Source organism: Heptranchias perlo, chromosome 5, assembly GCF_035084215.1.
Source record: "Heptranchias perlo isolate sHepPer1 chromosome 5, sHepPer1.hap1, whole genome shotgun sequence".
In the NCBI taxonomy this organism is placed as follows: Eukaryota; Metazoa; Chordata; class Chondrichthyes; order Hexanchiformes; family Hexanchidae; genus Heptranchias; species Heptranchias perlo.
The window spans coordinates 81011313-81029871 of NC_090329.1; the positions used below are offsets into that span (position 1 = coordinate 81011313).

General features: G+C 45.7%; 1 protein-coding gene across 1 annotated transcript; it reads left to right on the top strand.

The window, feature by feature from the left end:
* Positions 1-10555: 10555 nt before the first annotated feature.
* LOC137321434 (calcium homeostasis modulator protein 4-like) lies at positions 10556-18001 on the top strand. The gene is made up of 2 exons (XM_067983824.1): positions 10556-11163; positions 17377-18001. The coding sequence occupies exons 1-2, from the start codon at positions 10615-10617 to the stop codon at positions 17770-17772; spliced, it is 945 nt and encodes a 314-aa protein (XP_067839925.1). The 5' UTR covers positions 10556-10614; the 3' UTR covers positions 17773-18001.
* The last annotated feature ends 558 nt before the right edge of the window (positions 18002-18559 follow it).

Consider the following 18559-nt stretch of genomic DNA (forward strand, 5'->3'; position numbering starts at 1 on the left):
ACCAGATGAAATCGAAGTTCTCAGCCGAGGGCTCAATTTCTGCCCCACTACCAAAATGGACCCCACTAGTCTCGCGGCAGACACAGAGGAATTCATCAGGAGAATGAGGCTCCGGGAATTCTACCACAAACCACAAAATTTCAGCAGCGAACCCAATGAGACAATCAACGATCCGGAACAGCAGACAGAGGGATCCACGATACAGCAACCGAAGAGGAAAGAGTCTCACTGGACCCCTCCAGAGGGTCGCTGCCCTCAGCTTGACATGTATGCTCAAGCTGTCAGGAAATGCGTCTATGCCAAATTCATCAGCCGCACTCGGAAGACAGTCCAGAATGTCACCCGAGCACAACGTAACGCCATCAAAGCTCTCAAGACCAACCGCAACATCGTCATCAAACCAGCGGACAAAGGAGGAGCCATCGTCATACAGAACAGAACGGACTATTGCAAAGAAGCATACCGACAACTGGACAACCAGGAACACTATAGACGGTTACCCGCAGACCCGACCAAAGAACACACCCATCAGCTCAACAAACTGATCAAGACCTTCGATCCAGACCTTCAAAACATCCTACGCACTCTCATCCCACGTACTCCCCGCGTGGGAGACTTCTACTGCCTCCCAAAGATACACAAAGCCAACACACCCGGACGTCCTATCGTATCAGGCAATGGAACCCTGTATGAGAACCTCTCTGGATACATCGAGGGCATCCTGAAACCCATCGTGCAGGGAACCCCCAGCTTCTGTCGCGACACTACAGACTTTCTACAAAAACTCAGTACCCACGGACCTGTTGAACCAGGAACACTTCTCACCACGATGGACGTCTCGGCACTCTACACCAGTATCCCCCATGATGACGGCATTGTTGCAACAGCCTCAGTACTCAACACCAACAACAGCCAATCTCCAGACGCCATCCTACAACTCATCCGCTTCATCCTGGATCACAATGTCTTCACCTTCAATAACCAGTTCTTTACCCAAACACACGGAACAGCCATGGGGACCAAATTCGCACCCCAATACGCCAACATTTTCATGCACAAGTTCGAGCAGGACTTCTTCACTGCACAGGACCTCCAACCAACACTATACACCAGATATATTGACGACATTTTCTTTCTATGGACCCACGGTGAGGAATCACTAAAGAGACTACACGATAACATCAACAAGTTCCATCCCACCATCAAGCTCACCATGGACTACTCCTCAGAATCAGTTTCTTTCTTGGACACACGAATCTCCATCAAAGACGGGCACCTCAGCACCTCACTCTACCGCAAGCCCACGGACAACCTCACGATGCTCCACTTTTCCAGCTTCCACCCTAACCACGTCAAAGAGGCCATCCCCTATGGACAGGCCCTGCGAATACACAGGGTCTGCTCAGACGAGGAGGAACGCGATGGACACCTACAGACGCTGAAAGACGCCCTAGTAAGAACGGGATATGATGCTCGACTCATCGATCGACAGTTCCGACGGGCCACAGCGAAAAATCGCGTAGACCTCCTCAGAAGACTAACACGGGACGCAACCAACAGAGTACCCTTCGTCGTCCAGTACTTCCCCGGAGCGGAGAAACTACGCCATGTTCTCCGCAGCCTTCAACATGTCATCAATGATGACGAACACCTCGCTATGGCCATCCCCACACCTCCACTACTCGCCTTTAAACAGCCACCCAACCTCAAACAAACCATCGTTCGCAGCAAATTACCCAGCCTTCAGGAGAACAGCGTCCACGACACCACACAACCCTGCCACGGTAACCTCTGCAAGACATGCCAGATCATCGACACAGATACCACCATCACACGAGAGGACATCACCCACCAGGTGCACGGTTCATACTCCTGTGACTCGGCCAACGTTGTTTACCTCATACGTTGCAGGAAAGGATGCCCCAGAGCATGGTACATTGGCGAGACCATGCAGACGCTGCGACAACGGATGAACGGACACCGCGCAACAATCGCCAAACAGGAGGGTTCTCTCCCTGTCGGGGAACACTTCAGCAGTCATGGACATTCAGCCACCGACCTTCGGGTAAGCATACTCCAAGGCGGCCTTCGAGACACACGACAACGCAAAATCGTCGAGCAGAAATTGATAGCCAAGTTCCGCACCCATGAGGACGGCCTCAACCGGGATCTTGGGTTCGTGTCACACTACACGTAATCCCACCAGCGAACAAATGTTATCTGTTTTTAATATAACGGGTCATTGACTGTCTTCCTTATCTCTCTCTCTCTTTTTTTGGGGGGGTTTGTATATTCGGTGGCCTTTTTAGGTGACACCTTTCTGTCTGCTCACTGTGATTGCCTTGGCAACGGGCAGTAATCACCAGGCATTGTTCTATGATTTTAAAATGCGAAGGATTCGAAAATGTCATTTCCACACCACCTGAGGAAGGGGGAAGCCTCCGAAAGCTTGTGGGATTAAAAATAAAATTGTTGGACTATAACTTGGTGTTGTAAAATTGTTTACATTTGAACTGAGGCAGAGTAGGACATCTGCCCACTTGAGGTCATGGTACTGTCTCTACTGTAATTTGCAGGGTCAGCTAACTTAAATATACAGAGGTGCGTAGGCTGTCCAAATCCAGTCTGCAATGCCTCAGATATACAGGGCACAGAGGGTTGAACTGGTCAAGAGGAAAAAGTTTTGCTCCAAATGAGCTATACATGGCTAGAGGGGCGTGTCCAGGAAACTGCCTGAGAGAGAGAAGTCATGATGTGGAGATGCCGGTGATGGACTGGGGTGGACAAATGTAAGGAATCTTACAACACCAGGTTATAGTCCAACTGTTTTCTTTGAAAATCACAAGGAGGAAGCAGGTAACCTGGGCACCAAGAATGGCAGCCAGATAAAAAAATGAGAAACAAACTGCAGGGAGTTGGACCTGCATGACTTCTTAATGTGGAGCAAATTAGGGAGTGGGTGCCAGCAGCCAATTCTTACATCAAGACACATTGAACCTACAGCACAGAAACAGGCCATTCGGCCCAAATGGTCTATGCCGCCATTTATGCTCCACGTGAGCCTCCTCCCTCCCTACTTCATCAAACCCTATCAGCATACCCTTCTATTCCTTTCTCCCTCATGCTTATCAAGCTTCCCCTTAAATGCATGCATGCGATTTGCCTCAACTACTCCTTGTGGTAGTTGTTTCACATTCTTACCACTCTTTGGATAAACACATTTCTCCTGAATTCCTTATTGGATTTATTAGCAACTATTTTATATTTACGACCTCTAGTTTTGGACTCCCCCACAAGTGAAACATTTTCTCTATGTCTACCCTATCAAACCCTTTCATTGTCTAAAAGACCTTAATCAGTTCACCCCTCAGCCTTCATTTTTCTAGAGAAAAGAACCCCAGCCTGTCCAGTCTTTCCTGATAAGTATATCCTCTCAGTTCTGGTATCATGCTTATGAATATTTTTCGCATCCTTTCAATGCCTCTATATCCATTCTATTATATGGAGACCAGAACTTTTCACAATACTCCAAGTGCTCTAACCAGGGTTCTCTACAAGTTTAACATAACTTCTCTGCTTTTCAATTTTATCCCTCTAGAAATGAACCCCAGTGCTTGATTTGCCTTTTTTATGGCCCTATTAACATACAACGCTACTTTTAGAGATTTGTGTACCTGTATCTTTAGATCCCTTTGCTCCTCTATCCCATTTAAACTCTTATTATTCAAGCAGTATGTGGCTTCCTTATTCTTCCTACTAACATGCACCATCTCCATTGGCTGGTATCATTCCTTAGCACAAAGGGAGATGGTAGTGGTTGTTGGAGGCCAATCATCTCAGCCCCAGGACATTGCTGCAGGAGTTCCTCAGGGCAGTGTCCTACGTCCAACCACCTTCAGCTGCTTCATCAATGACCTTCCCTCCATCATAAGGTCAGAAATGGGGATGTTTGCTGATGATTACACAGTGTTTAGCTACATTCGCAACCCCTCAGATAATGAAGCAGTCCATGCCTGCATGCAGCAAGACCTGGACAACATCCAGGCTTGGGCTGGTAAGTGGCAAGTAACATTCATGCCACACAAGTGCCAGGCAATGACCATCTCCAACAATGGACAGTCTAACCACCTCCCCTCGACATTCAACGGCATTACCATTGCCGAATCCCCCACCATCAACATCCTGGGAGTCACTATTGACCAAAAACTTAAGTGGACCAGCCACATACTGTGGCTGCAAGAGCAGGTAAGAGGCTGGGTATTCTGTGGCGAGTGACTCACCTCCTGACTCCCCAAAGCCTTTCCACCATCTACAAGGCACAAGTCAGGAGTGTGATGGAATACTCTCCACTTGCCTGGATGAGTGCAGCTCCAACAACACTCAAGAAGCTCGACACCATCCAGCACAAAGCAGCCCGCTTGATTGGCACCACATCCACCACCTTAAACATTCACTCCCTCTACCACCGGTGCACCGTGGCTGCAGTGTGTACTATCCTCAGGATGCACTGCAGCAACTCGCCAAGGCTTCTTCGACAGCACCTACCAAACCTGCGACCTCTACCACCTAGAAGGACAAGGGCAGCAGGCGCATGGGAACACCACCACATGCACATTCCCCTCCAAGTCACTCACCATCCTGACTTGGAAATATATCGCTGTTCCTTCATTGTCGCTGGGTCAAAATCCTGGAACTCCCTACCTAGGAGCACTGTGGGAGTAACTTTGCCACCACAGACTGCAATGGTTCAAGAAGGTGGCTCACCTCCACCTTCTCAAGGGCAATTAGGGATGGGCAATACATGCTGGCCTTGCCAGCGATGCCCCACATTGAATGAAGAAAAACCTCGCACATCTGTGTTGAAATTAATTTTCCAATTACATGCTCATTCTGCAAGTTTATTAATGTCCTCTTACATTTTGACGCATTCTTCCTCTGTATTAACTACACCCCCAATTTGGTGTCATCCGCAAATTTTTAAATTGTACTTCCGATTTCTGAATCCAAATCGTTAATGTAAATTGTGAACAACAGTGGTCCCAGCACCGATCCCTGTGGAACACCACTTCCCACCTTATGCCAGTCTGAGTAGCTACCCTTAACCCCTGCTCTCTGTTTTCTGTTTAGTAGCCAAGTTGCTATCCATTCTGCTACCTGTCCCCTGACTCTGACCTTACAATGTGGTACCTTATTGAAGGCCTTTGGAAAAACCTAATATGTTACATCTACTGCATTACCCCTGTCTACTCTTTCTGTAACTTCTTCAAGTAATTCAATAAGGTTGGTCAAGCATGAGTTTCCCTTTTGAAATCCATGTTGACTATTCTTTATTATGTTTTACATTCTCTAGATGTCTTGCTATTATATCTTTGATTAGAAATTCCATTACCTTTCCTACCACCGACGTTAAGCTAACTGGTCTATAGTTCCCTGGACTTGTTCTATCTCCCTTTTTAAGTGTAGGAATCACATTAGCTGTCCGCCAGTCCTCTGACACTATTTATTTTTCCAGTCAATATTTATATATATGTAATACTGCCTCTGCTATCTCCTCCCTAATTTCTCTTAATATTTGTAGATGCAATCCATCTGGTCCAGGGTCTTATCCTCCCTAAGTTTGAATAGTTTTTTTTAACAATCTCCCCCATACTATCTTAAATGTTTTAATATCTTTTTCAATCTCTTCTTTTAATGTCCTGCCCATCTTGTTAGTCTCCCTGGTAAATACAGAGGTAAAGTAACTATTCAATATTTCTGCCATTTCGCTGTCGTTACCTGTGAGTTTATGGCCCTATCCCTATTCTGATTTTTCTTTTGTTATTTATGTGTCTGTAGAATTTACTATTTCTTTTAAAACTCCTTGATAATTTAATCTCATAGTTCCTCTTTGTGTTCCGAATTGTTTTTTTTACTTCTTTCCTAACCTCTTTGCATTCCCTTTTGTCATTGTCTCCTTTATTGTCTATGTACTTACAGTATGCCTTTTTCTTTAGTTTCAATTTTACCCTCAACTCTTTATTCATCCATGGTGTTTCATTATTGGCTAGTTTGTTTTTGCTTTTTAGAGTAATGTATTTCTCCTGAACTCTACTGATCACCGTTTTAAATATTTCCCACTGCTGTTCTATTTCTTTATCTGTCAAAATTTGTTTCCAGTTTACTTTCCCTAGTTCCATTCTCATTCCCTCAAAATTAGCTTTATTCCAATCTATTACTTTGGTCTTTGTCTTACTTATGTCTTTCTCAATCATTATTTTAAACCTTATTATGTTATTATATAATTAATAGAGCAGGATTCTATATAAATGTACAAGTTGCGAATCTTGGTTTTTAAACACTACAGTATTCACAACAAATGCAAACTTAAGTGGAATGTACCAATACAACTGCAATATTTTTTGCTGAAAACTATAAAGTGGTTATACACTTATCCTGCACTGTATTTGTGATATGTATATAAGGAGTTGTCTATTTGGTTGCGTAGTTTTAACGAAGAAGCAATTATACTGGTATATTTTCTCATTTGCTGTTCAGATCTGTGGTCATTGTTGCAAAAACAGGATGCAGCTTTCTGGTTTCCTGAATTGCTTCAATGATAACATTTTGAGCTGACTTTGCGTTTGTGCAGAAGGTGCTAAACAGAAAAGCAATGAAAAGTTTTCTTTTCTTTTAATTTGGGGTTACAATATATTAATACACTAATGGCATTAACATATGATGAAATAAAATCTGGTAAGTGTTTGCTATGGTACTGGGTGTTAATAGTTTACGTAAGAACATAGGAACAGGAGTCGGCCATTCAGCCCCTCGAGCCTGCTCCGCCATTTGATAAGATCATGGCTGATCTGTGATCTAACTCCATATCCCTTAATACCTTTGGTTGCCAAAAAGCTATCTATCTCAGATTTAAATTTAGCAATTGAGCTCGTATCAATTGCCATTTGCGGAAGAGAGTTCCAAACTTCTACCACCCTTTGTGTGTAGAAATGTTTTCTAATCTCGCTCCTGAAAGGTCTGGCTCTAATTTTTAGACTGTGCCCCCGACTCCTAGAATCCCCAGCCAGCGGAAGAAGTTTCTCTCTATCCACCCTATCTGTTCTCCTTAATATCTTATAAACTTCGATCAGATAAAGATATGTCTTAAATTCATGATGATATGTGAGTACCTAACAAAGTTAAGTTATTATATTCACATCAATTGACTACAATTTGTAACTCTGAGAATGGGAGTAGCAAGTGGACAATAGTTCTCTTAAGAGACAATCAACAGGGCAGAATTTATAAAAAATGGGTTGAGAATTTTGGTTTTCAATAGTACAGTATTTACAAGTGCACACTTAAATGGAGTCAGTGCAATTTCATACTAAAAATTATAAAAGTGGCAATTGCATTAAAATACATGGGCCTAGAAATTGGCCCATTTTTCAGGTGCTACTTTGACTACACAGGCCCCAATATGGTGGGCAGGATCACAACAAATGCAAAGTTAAGTGGAAGTGGCAAGCATGTGCACATTTCTGGCTGGAACGGCGCTGGGTGTCATATTGGGTAAGGATATAAAATGTGACCTTTACCCACGCTTGAAACAGGCATTAGGCCTGCCCATTACATATGCCAATAAAGAGCTTAACACATGTTTGAGGCTCCCTCTCCAAGATTGGTTTGCCGGCTACACTCAGTGATACCAAACCTAGGGATTGCCTGCTGGGCCCAACCAAGAAGGTAAGTAACTTACCTGAATGTGGAGCCGAGAGGTGCAGGAATGCTCCTCCTGACTCCACATTAAAGGTGAACAAGCATTAGAAACGAGTTCCACATGAATTTCATTCCTAAAAAAAAATTCTCTGCTATTTATATCGCTAATGTTGAAAACTGTGAGGAAATTCACCCCCGGAATGTCAATTGGGTGTCAATGCCTGAACTGACTCTGAAGTGAAGAAGACTAAGGGCCCGATTTTCGCACCCGCAATCGGGTGCGTTCGTGGCGGGGGGGCTGCGAAAATCGGGGATTCCCGGGGCGGGTCGGGAGCCCGGCTCCAACCTGCCCCATTTCCGCGTTCCCCACTGACGCGCTCACACGCATGTAGGACTCCCGCCGGCAATTAAAGCCGGCGGGGGTGCCACTTAAAGTAATTGAACAGGTACTTCAGGTTGTTTACAGACCTGATTGACCTGTTATTTCAGCAGGGATGGGATTTTGCAACTGACTGAGACTGTTTCCCGTACTGGGGGAAACACTCCCAGTTCAAATGGACGTGTTGCAGCCATCAGCAGGTGGGGGGGGGAAAGACCCTCACTCATTGCAGGAGGCCACTCTGTCACTTTGGACAAAGTTTGGCCTCCACTACCCTCCTCCTAACAACAAAATTCACCAACTTGCACACTTACCTCAGTGTCCAGACACATTTACCTACCTTGCGGACCCCCTCAAATGTATATCTTCCGGATGGGGGCTACCGTAGCTGCAGTCATGACCTCCTCGGAGGGCGAACAGCATCACCAGCCTCGCTGGCCACGCCATCTATCTCTGACACGTGGAGTTCCACAACACAGTGCTGTGACACATCCACCTGCACAGCAGGAGGGAGGGCAACCACAGAGAGAGATTCGTCGCAGAGGGCACTACCCTCGCCACAGGGTCCACAGACCGAAGCTCAGCTTCCTGGACCTCTCTGAGCAGCAGTGCACACGGAGGCTCAGAGTCACTCGACATGTAGTCGTGGACATCTGCAGCCTCCTTCATGCCGAGCTGCTCCCAGCTGGCCCGAGCACCATCTTCTTACCTGTCGTTGTCAAAGTCACGACTGCCCTCAACAACTTCTCCTCCGCATCCTTCCAGGGTGCCACCGGGGACATCGCCGACGTCTCTCAGTCGTCTGCACAAAAGAGCCCTGCAAATACACCTAAACCCACTCTGCAGTGACACAATGGGTGGCATCAGTTGTGGGTCTTCATTGTGATCCTCAGGAAAGGGCATTATTGCACAAACCAGACAAGATTCACAAAGATGTGCCAATATAATATGTGATGTGAGTTGATCAGAAATTAAATAGGAGTAAAAACCATGACAAACCCTCAAACACCCTTGTGCATCCCCTTCATGCTCACGACATGTTTGCCTTACGCTTCCTACTGCGCATATGTGATGCATGCCCTGTGGCTGCAGCACAGGTAGTGGCAGGTTGAGTGAGGCTGACCGTGAAAGAGATGCATGAAAGGGAGAGTATGAGATAGAGCCATGAGATTGTATGAGGATTGGTTTGAGTGGTAGTGGCGGGATGAGAACTGGCGAGGTGAGTAAGTGCAGGTAAGATGAGGATGAGGTTTGAGTGGGTATGAGGGGTGATGTGACAGAGTAGTGTTGGCTGTGCAGAAGGAGATGTGGGTTGGGGGCGGTGATGTGGCAGAAGGAGTGTAGGGGAATGAGTAAGTGTACTCACTTTGGCTGACCTACTTAGGTCATTGCAGCGCCTCCTGCTCTGTATGCAGGTGGGCGATATGTTGGTGGTGCAGGTGACCTCCTCTGCCACCTCGAGGCAGGCCGCTTCCTCCCGCCCGCCGGGGGGAAGATCTCTGTCCTCCCCCTCCTCCTCACCCCATCCAATAAGAGCTGGAGTGAGGCATCATTAACCTGGGAGCAGCCTTCCCCCTGGGTTGCTCCGTGCTGTAATTTTTCCTATTTCTTGCAGCATCAGTCAGTGGAGGACTGCCCCTTTAAATAGGGCTCCTCCAGCTGACAGAGCTTACTGCGCATGCGCAGTCCGCCCGCCGCGCAGATCAGCAGTGGGGAACCTGGAAGACCAGGTAAGTGGATCCAACCACCCTGTAATTGCGTGCGGAGCAGACTGATTTTATCGGGCGCGTTACCCACGCGCCCAACTAACCCCCCGCCGCGAACCCGCCACCATGATAATATCGGGCCCTAAGACTCCCTACTCCAGGGAATCTCACTTCACATCATTCCTACACCATGTTGGGCCATGATACTGGATTCAGGCTGCAATTGCACTAATCCTGCAGCATCAGTGCAAAATGAAACTGCTTTGCACCAATTGTAACATGAATTCACCCGTAGTCATTCTGTAACTGAATTTAAACCCATACTAAACAAATTACTGTACAAAAATATGATATTTTACAAGATTTTGTGCACATAAAGGTTGATTGACATGTGCTGGTCTTATGATATTCAGTGTTTTGAGAGATGAAAGCAGAAATAGTTGAACAGGTTAAGGTGGATTTATTCATGCCTCAAGAATTTTATAGAACTGGGATAAATCTATGAAACAGGATTATACTTGAATTAAAAAGTGCAAAAGCATTAGTAATTAACCCATTCAAAAGTAAAACGGTTAGAAAGTGGTCAAGTTAGAAATACAAAATACCTTCAAAAGCACGAATACAAACTAACATATTTCCTGTCACCTACTAATTATCGAGCATCTTGCCATGGTAATGAGAAGCAAATAGAGATTTCAACAAAGGAAGTGACGCAACCTGTTTATAAGAAGCTGCATTCACCGTACTCTGCCTCATAATCTCATCCCTGAATTGAAGGCAATACAGCACTGATATCTTTGTGGTGGTAAAAGAGGGGAGTCAAGGTTAAAAAATATGACAACGTCTAATATCTTGTCATTTTTCAAAGACAAACAGAAAACGATTCTGCATTTAATGATTATACTGGTAACAATCTTTGGCCAGCAAACATTCTCGTTTTTTGCCTTCAGTTGTCCATGCAAGCCAACAGCAAATCTATACTACGGTCTAGCTTTTTTTGGAGTTCCTGCACTGGTGTTGCTGATCCTTGGATATGTCATCAATGGCCTGACTTGGAAATTAATCATGAGTTTTAGAAATGGCCCAAATTTGAAGCATAGAGATTTCAATCTAACCTGCTATGTCCTTTGTAGCATAACAGGATCAGCCATAGTCGCTCCAATAACCTGGTTGGCAGTTACTCTGCTAAATGGCTTGTATTACCAGTGCGGCATGAGCGAGTTTTTATCAGTTGATAGCTGGAAAGTTTTTGAGAATATCAGCCTTCGTGAGCAGAAGGACATTCTCGCTCGTTTTCCCTGTCCTAAAGTGAGCATTAAGGAAATAAAAAACATCAGTGAAATAAGAAATGAAGGCAATCGTATTCTCCTGTTCCAGTCCCAGGTATGTACGGTAAACGATCGTTTTCTTTATTTAGTCTTCAAATTGTGTACGTACTTTGATTTCAGGCAGTAAAAATGAATTGTCATTTTATTTTTCTAAAATAATTTTAAAAGCTATTTGTTTCTCCAGTTATTTACCAAAGTTGTATTTGCCACTTTTAGCAAACTTACAATGTGAACGTATACATTACGTTACAATGATGATAATGGATTATTTATACTGATTATTATGCATGTTAAGTCTTTTAACTTTAGAAAAATAGCTCGGTACTCACAACTTCCAGATGTAACATGAAGCTCATTCTCACAAAGTGCTTCAATCAGAACAAATTACAGTGCTGCACCAGAAATATGAAACTAAATGGAAGGCACAATCCTCCCTTGTTATAGTACTGAGCTCTCTCCAGCATTGCTTTCACCTATTAATTAAAAGTAAAATCTGGAGTGGATTTCTTTTAAATTTTATTTTGTTGTGATTCTGACCCCTTACTGTGCATCATCCATCAATTTAATGTTGGAAACATTAGTAATGTGTTTTCCTACATTACAACAGTGACTACACTTCAAAAGTAATTGGTTGTGAAATACATTGGGACATCCTGAAGTTGTGAAAAATGGTATTTAAATGCAAATTCTTTCTTCTTTAATTGAATGCCAATGTGTACCTATAGTGTATTTACTGAATTGTCACGCAAACAAATTATATAAACTGCATTGGAGTATATAGGATATAAATTAAATTTTATAGGATCTATTTTCCTCTGCACCCAGGAAATGTGCAGTATCAATGTAAAGAAAAGGAAAAAGTGGCAGAGATTTGTGATGCGAGATTTTTGCCCACTTAGCATTGCTGTGGGATTTCCAGGGTTTTCTGGGTTTGAAGGGGGTGGGGGGAGAGGAGAGGAGAGATGCAAGCTTTTAAATAGATATAAATGAGATGGGAGTGATGTCCCAGCACGTGCCTGCCTATTTAACCTCCCCTAGTTCATTTGGATGCTCATTAGGAAGGTTAGGTAGAAGACATAGTCCTTGCACCCAGCCACCCTTAGATATGAGGAGTTGAGAGGGACAGGCAGCAAGACCATGGAGGAACCAAAAAGAAAGCTTCCCCCTTTTATTCATGTCCCCCTTCATCTTTGGGGTTGGAGGCCTTCTGGCTGCTGTTTTCATCCCCATTTCCAACTGCATGGCCCGACGTCAATGGAATAAAAAATCAGGAGAGGTGTAAAACGGGCTGCTGTCTCGCTATCACCCATTTTACACTATCTCACAAAGTCAAAATTCCCCCAAAAAGTGATCGACACATTTTCCGGGGTCAGGGTCTGATTGAAGCACTGGATTTCCTGGGCACAGTGAATATCGGAAGATCATGTGGTTCAGAGCGGTGTCTGTAAAGGAATCCGTCCAATTGTCCTTCATTTAAATTAATTTAGAATCAACTTTCAGGCAGAGACGGGGAAGCAAAAAGGCCGGAATCATTTAGGAAACCATTGCATACTCTGATGGGGCGCTGTAGATTGTTTCTGGATGGATGAGCTAAGATGTGGTGAAGGGCCTTCTTCATCTGTATCAGTTTTGTGATCTTGTGAATGATTAAGTTTCTCTTCAACCTATACAAATTTACAGTCATTGTCATTCAAACTATGAAAAATGTAAATAGATAAGAACAGAAGAAATAGGAGCAAGAGTAGGCCATAATGCCCCTCGAGCCTTCTCCGCCATTCAATAAGATCATGGCTGATCTTCGACCTCAACTCCACTTTCCTGCCCTACCCCCATATCCCTTGATTCCCTTAGTGTCCAAATATGGGTACGTTGGCGTAGTGGTTATGTTACTGGAATAGAAATCCAGAGGACTGGACTAATAATCCGGAATCATGAGTTCAAATCCCGCCACGGCAGCTGGGCAGTTTAAATTCAATTAATTAAATAAAATCTGGAATTAAAAAAATAGTATTAATAATGAAAATACCGGATTGTTGTAAAAACCCATCTGGTTCACGAATGCCCTTTAGAGAAGGAAGCCTGCCGTCCTTACCCGGTCTGCCCTATATGTGACTCCAGACCCACAGCAATGTGGTTGATTCTTAAGCGCCCTCTGAAAACCACTCAGTTGTACAATCTCGCTACAAGAAGTTGGAATAAGAATAAAACTGGACGGACCGCCTGGCATCAGACTGCTAGGCACCGGACATGACAAAGGCAAACCAAGCCCAGTCGATCCTGCAAAGTCCACCTCGTTAACATCTGGGGACTTGTGCCAAAATTGGGAGAGCTGTCCCACAGACTAGTCAAGCAACAGCCTGACATATCCATACTCACAAAATCATACCTTTCAGCTAATATCCCAGACTCTTCCATCACCATCCCTGGATATGTCCAGTCCAGCCAGCAGGACAGACCGACCAGAGGTGGTGGTACAGTGATATACAGTCAGGAAGGAATGGCCCTGGGAGTCCTCAACATTGACTCCGGACCCCATGAAATCTCACAGCATCAGGTCAAACATGGGCAAGGAAACCTCCTGCTGATTACCACCGACCGCCCTCCCTCAGCTGATGAATCTGTTCTCCTCCATGTTGAGCGCCACTTGAAGGAAGCACTGAGGGTAGCAAGGGCACAGAATGTTATCTGGGTGGGGGACTTCAATGTCCATCACCAAGAATGGCTCGGTAGCACCACTACTGTCCGAGCTGGCCGCGTCCTGAAGGACATAGCTGCCAGATTGGGCCTGCGGCAGGTGGTGAGCGAACCAACACGAGGGAAAAACCTACTTGACGTCGTCCTCACCAATCTACCTGTCGCAGATGCATCTGTCCATGACAGTATTGGTAGGAGTGACCACCACACAGTCCTTGTGGAGACGAAGTCCAGTCTTCGCACTGAGGACACCATCCAACGTGTTGTGTGGCACTATCACCGTGCTAAATGGGATAGATTCAGAACAGATCTAGCAGCTCAAAACTGGGCATCCATGAGGCGCTGTGGGCCGTCAGCAGCAGCAGCAGAATTGTATTCCAGCATAATCTGTAACGGCATATTCCTCACTCTACCATTACCAACAAGCCAGGGGATCAACCCTGGTTCAATGAGGAGTGTAGAAGAGCATGCCAGGAGCAGCACCAGGCATACCTAAAAATGAGGTTCCAACCTGGTGAAGCTAGCACACAGGACTATATGCATGCTAAATAGTAGAAGCAACATGCTACAGACAGAGCTAAGCGATTCCATAACCAATGGATCAGATCAAAGCTCTGCAGTCCTGCCACATCCAGTCGTGAATGGTGGTCGACAATTAAACAACTAACGGGAGGAGGAGGCTCTGTAAACATCCCCATCCTCAGTGATGGCGGAGTTCAGCACGTGAGTGCAAAAGACAAGGCTGAAGTGTTTGCAACCATGTTCAGCTAGTCGTGCCAAGTGGATGATCCATCTCGGCCTCCACCCGATATCCCCACCATCACAGAAGCCAGTCTTCAGCCAATTCGATTCACTCCATGTGATATCAAGAAATGGCTGAGTGCACTGGATACAGCAAAGGCTCTGGGCCCCGACAACATCCAGGCTGTTGTGCTCCAGAACTAGCTGCGCCTCTAGCCAAACTGTTCGAGTACATCTACAACCCTGGCATCTGCCCGACAATGTGGAAAATTGCCCAGGTATGTCCTGTCCACAAAAAGCAGGACAAATCCAATCCGGCCAATTACCGCCCCATCAGACTACTCTCAATCATCAGCAAAGTGATGGAAGGTGTCGTCGACAGTGCTATCAAGCGGCACTTCCTCACCAATAACCTGCTCACCGATGCTCAGTTTGGGTTCCACCAGAACCACACGGCTCTAGACCTCATTACAGCCTTGGTCCAAACATGGACAAAAGAGCTGAATTCCAGAGGTGAGGTGAGAGTGACTGCCCTTGACATCAAGGTATCATTTGACCGAGTGTGGCACCAAGGAGCACTAGTAAAATTGAAGTCAATGGGAATCAGGGGGAAAACTCTCCAGTGGCTGGAGTAATACCTAGCACAAAGGAAGATGGTAGTGGTTGTTGGTGGCCAATCTTCCCAGCCTCAGGACATTGCTGCAGAATTTCCTCAGGGCAGTGTCCTTGGCCCAACCATCTTCAGCTGCTTCATCAATGACATTCCCTCCATCATAAGGTCAGAAATGGGAATGTTCGCTGATAATTGCAGTGTTCAGTTCCATTCGCAACCACTCAGTGCCCTCTTGCAGCAAGACCTGGACAACATCCAGGCTTGGGCTGATAAGTGGCAAGTAACATTTGCGCCAGACATGTGCCAGTCAATGACCATCTCCAACAAGAGAGAGTATAACCACCTCCCCTTGACTTTTAATGGCATTACCATTGCCAAATCCCCCACCATCAACATCCTGGGGGTCACCATTGACCAGAAACTTAACTGGACCAGCCACATAAATACTGTGGCTACAAGAGCAGGTCAGAGGCTGGGTATTCTGAGGCGTGTGACTCACCTCCAGACTCCCCAAAGCCTTTCCACCATCTACAAGGCACAAGTCAGGATTGTGATGGAATACTCTCCACTTGCCTGGATGAGTGCAGCTCCAACAACACTCAAGAAGCGCAACCCCATCCAGGACAATGCAGCCCGCTTGATTGGCACCCCATCCACCACCCTACACATTCACTCCCTTCACCACCGGCGCACTGTGGCTGCAGTGTGTACCATGCACAGGATGCACTGCAGCAACTCGCCAAGGCTTCTTCGACAGCACCTCCCAAACCCGCGACCTCTACCACTTAGAAGGACAAGGGCAGCAGGCACATGGAAACAACACCACCTGCACGTTCTCCTCCAAATCACACACCATCCTGACTTGGAAATATATCGCCGTTCCTTCATTGTCGCTGGGTCAAAATCCTGGAACTCCCTTCCTAACAGAACTGTGGGAGAACCTTCACCACACGGACTGCAGTGGTTCAAGAAGGCGGCTCACCACCACCTTCTCAAGGGCAATTAGGGATGGGCAATAAATGCTGGCCTTGCCAGCGACGCCCCCATGAACAAATAAAAAAGTGTCCAAATATCCATCGATCTCAGGCTTGAATATACCCAATGACTGAGCATCCACAGCCCTCTGGGATAGAGAATTCCAAAGATTGACAGCCCTCTGAGTAAAGAAATTCCTCCTCATCTTGATCCTAAATGGCTGACCCGTTATCTTGAGACTGTGACCCCCAGCTCTGGACTCTCCAGCCAGGGGAAACAGCCTCTCGGCATCTATCCTGTCAAGCCCTCTAAGACTTTTATACTTTTCAATGAGATCACCTCTCATTCTTCTCAGAATGAGGTCACCTCTCATACATTCCAGAGAGTATATGCCCATTCTACTCAATCTCTCCTCATAGGACAACCCTCTCATCCCAGGAATCAATCTAGTGAACCTTCGCTGTACCTCCTCTAAGGCAAGTATATCCTTCCTTAGGTAAGGAGACCAAAACTGTACACAGTACTCCAGGTGTAGTCTCACCAGGGCCCTATGTAATTGCAGCAAGACCTCCTTACTCTTCTCCTCCAACCCCCTTGCAATAAAGGCTAAAATACCATTTGCCTTCCTCATTGCTTGCTATACCTGCATGGTAACTTTCCGTGGTTCATGTACAAGGACACCCAAATCCCTCTAACTACCAACATTTCTTAGTCTCTCACCTTTTAAAAAATATGCTGCTTTTCTGTTCTTCCTAACAAAGTCAATAATTTCACATTTCCCCACATTATACTCCATCTGCCACCTTCTCACCCACTCACTTAATCTGTCTATATCCCTTTGCAGCCCCTTTGCCCCAGTACCTCCTCACAGCTTACTTTCCGACCTAGCTTTGTATCGTCAGCAAACTTGGATACATTACACTCGGCCCCCTCATCTAAGTCATTGATACAGTTTGTAAACAGCTGAGGCTCAAGCACCGGGGCCTCAGCTGTTTACAATCTATATCAATGACTTAGATCCTTGCGGCAAATAAGAGTGATGTGCTTCTTAAGTTGCTAATGTTAACCTAAATTGCCCAGTGGGAAACAGATACAGTCAGATCAGTCGACCGATTTTACTTTCCATTGGACCTGACTGCATCAGTTCCTTGGTGGGCAAGTTAGGTTAAAAATATCCTCACAGATTTGACAGCAAATGCTTTCAAAGAAATCAGAAGTTTCTAACTTTTTCTCTTTTTACCATAGGTGGCTGGTTGGATTTTAATTGCTTGTGTGACGATGGTTGCTTTTCTGACTCTCTGTATTCCAAGATATTTCTCTCCTCTCAGTTTTCTGCACCTAAGCTACTGGGCACAGTACCTAGAAAATGAAGAGTGTCTCTTTCAAGAGACGGTTAAAAAACATTCTCAACTGTACGCTTTGAAGCACATCAAGAAGTTCTTTGGGTTTATACCAGAGGAGAAACAAGTGCAGAAAATCCGCTTGCCTGTCAGAGAGGACTGGAGAATGATCTCAGGCATTAATATGTTCACTAAATTGGAGCAGGACTCCTGTCAGTACAGCCTCCTGCACACGTGGGCTGAGGAATCAAGTGCAGGTGGCCGTTATATCCCAGTGGATGATGTGGTGTTTGAAGCATAAAATATTTAGGCCAGGGATTTCCTTGTGGATGAAATCCCAGCAGTTACACCAGGATTACACTCACTGGTGACCTTCACTGCTGACCCTATGAAAGTTCATGGGGTCACGGGGAGGGATCATGAGGAAGGAGCCTTTGACAGGTTGGACGTGCACCTGGAGCACCACGCGCTGCCAACGAAACTGTAAATACCAGCCTAACCTTGCTGTCTTTGCGGGGGAGGGTTGGGAGGAGGGGAAAGGAAGAGAGGGAGAAAGGGAAGGGAGGGAGGGAGGGTGGGGTGGGGCGGAGGAGGAGGAGGAGGAGGAGGAGGAGGAATGGGGGGGAGGCAGGGTGGGTGTCTAGGCCTCTGATTAGAAAACAGATCTCAAGATGGGCATCATTTCCACCAGGTGTTGGGGACATGTGTCTGATGAGACCAGGTATACATCCACCAACTCTAGACCAGGTCCTAACTGAGGACCGGGCCACAGCAGCCCCTGACTTAGTGAGACCCTGCCCTTTGCTCCTCCCCTGCCCCCCCAGCTTATGTCAGTGGCCTTGTAGGGATGGGCAAGGCTAGCCCAGAAATGTTGGCACAAGGCCAGATCCCGTCATACCTGGGCCCTGGTGAGATTTGTGGTCATTCCAGAAGAATTCTGCCAAGGTCACGGCGTGTTTTTACTGATACAACTGTGGAATGTTGGCCCCTTAATATCAATTTTGAAACTTTTGCTTTGGCATTTGCTGTTATATATTTAGCTGGAGTTTATCTTGTGTGAATAACATTATGTTATAATAACCTAAATG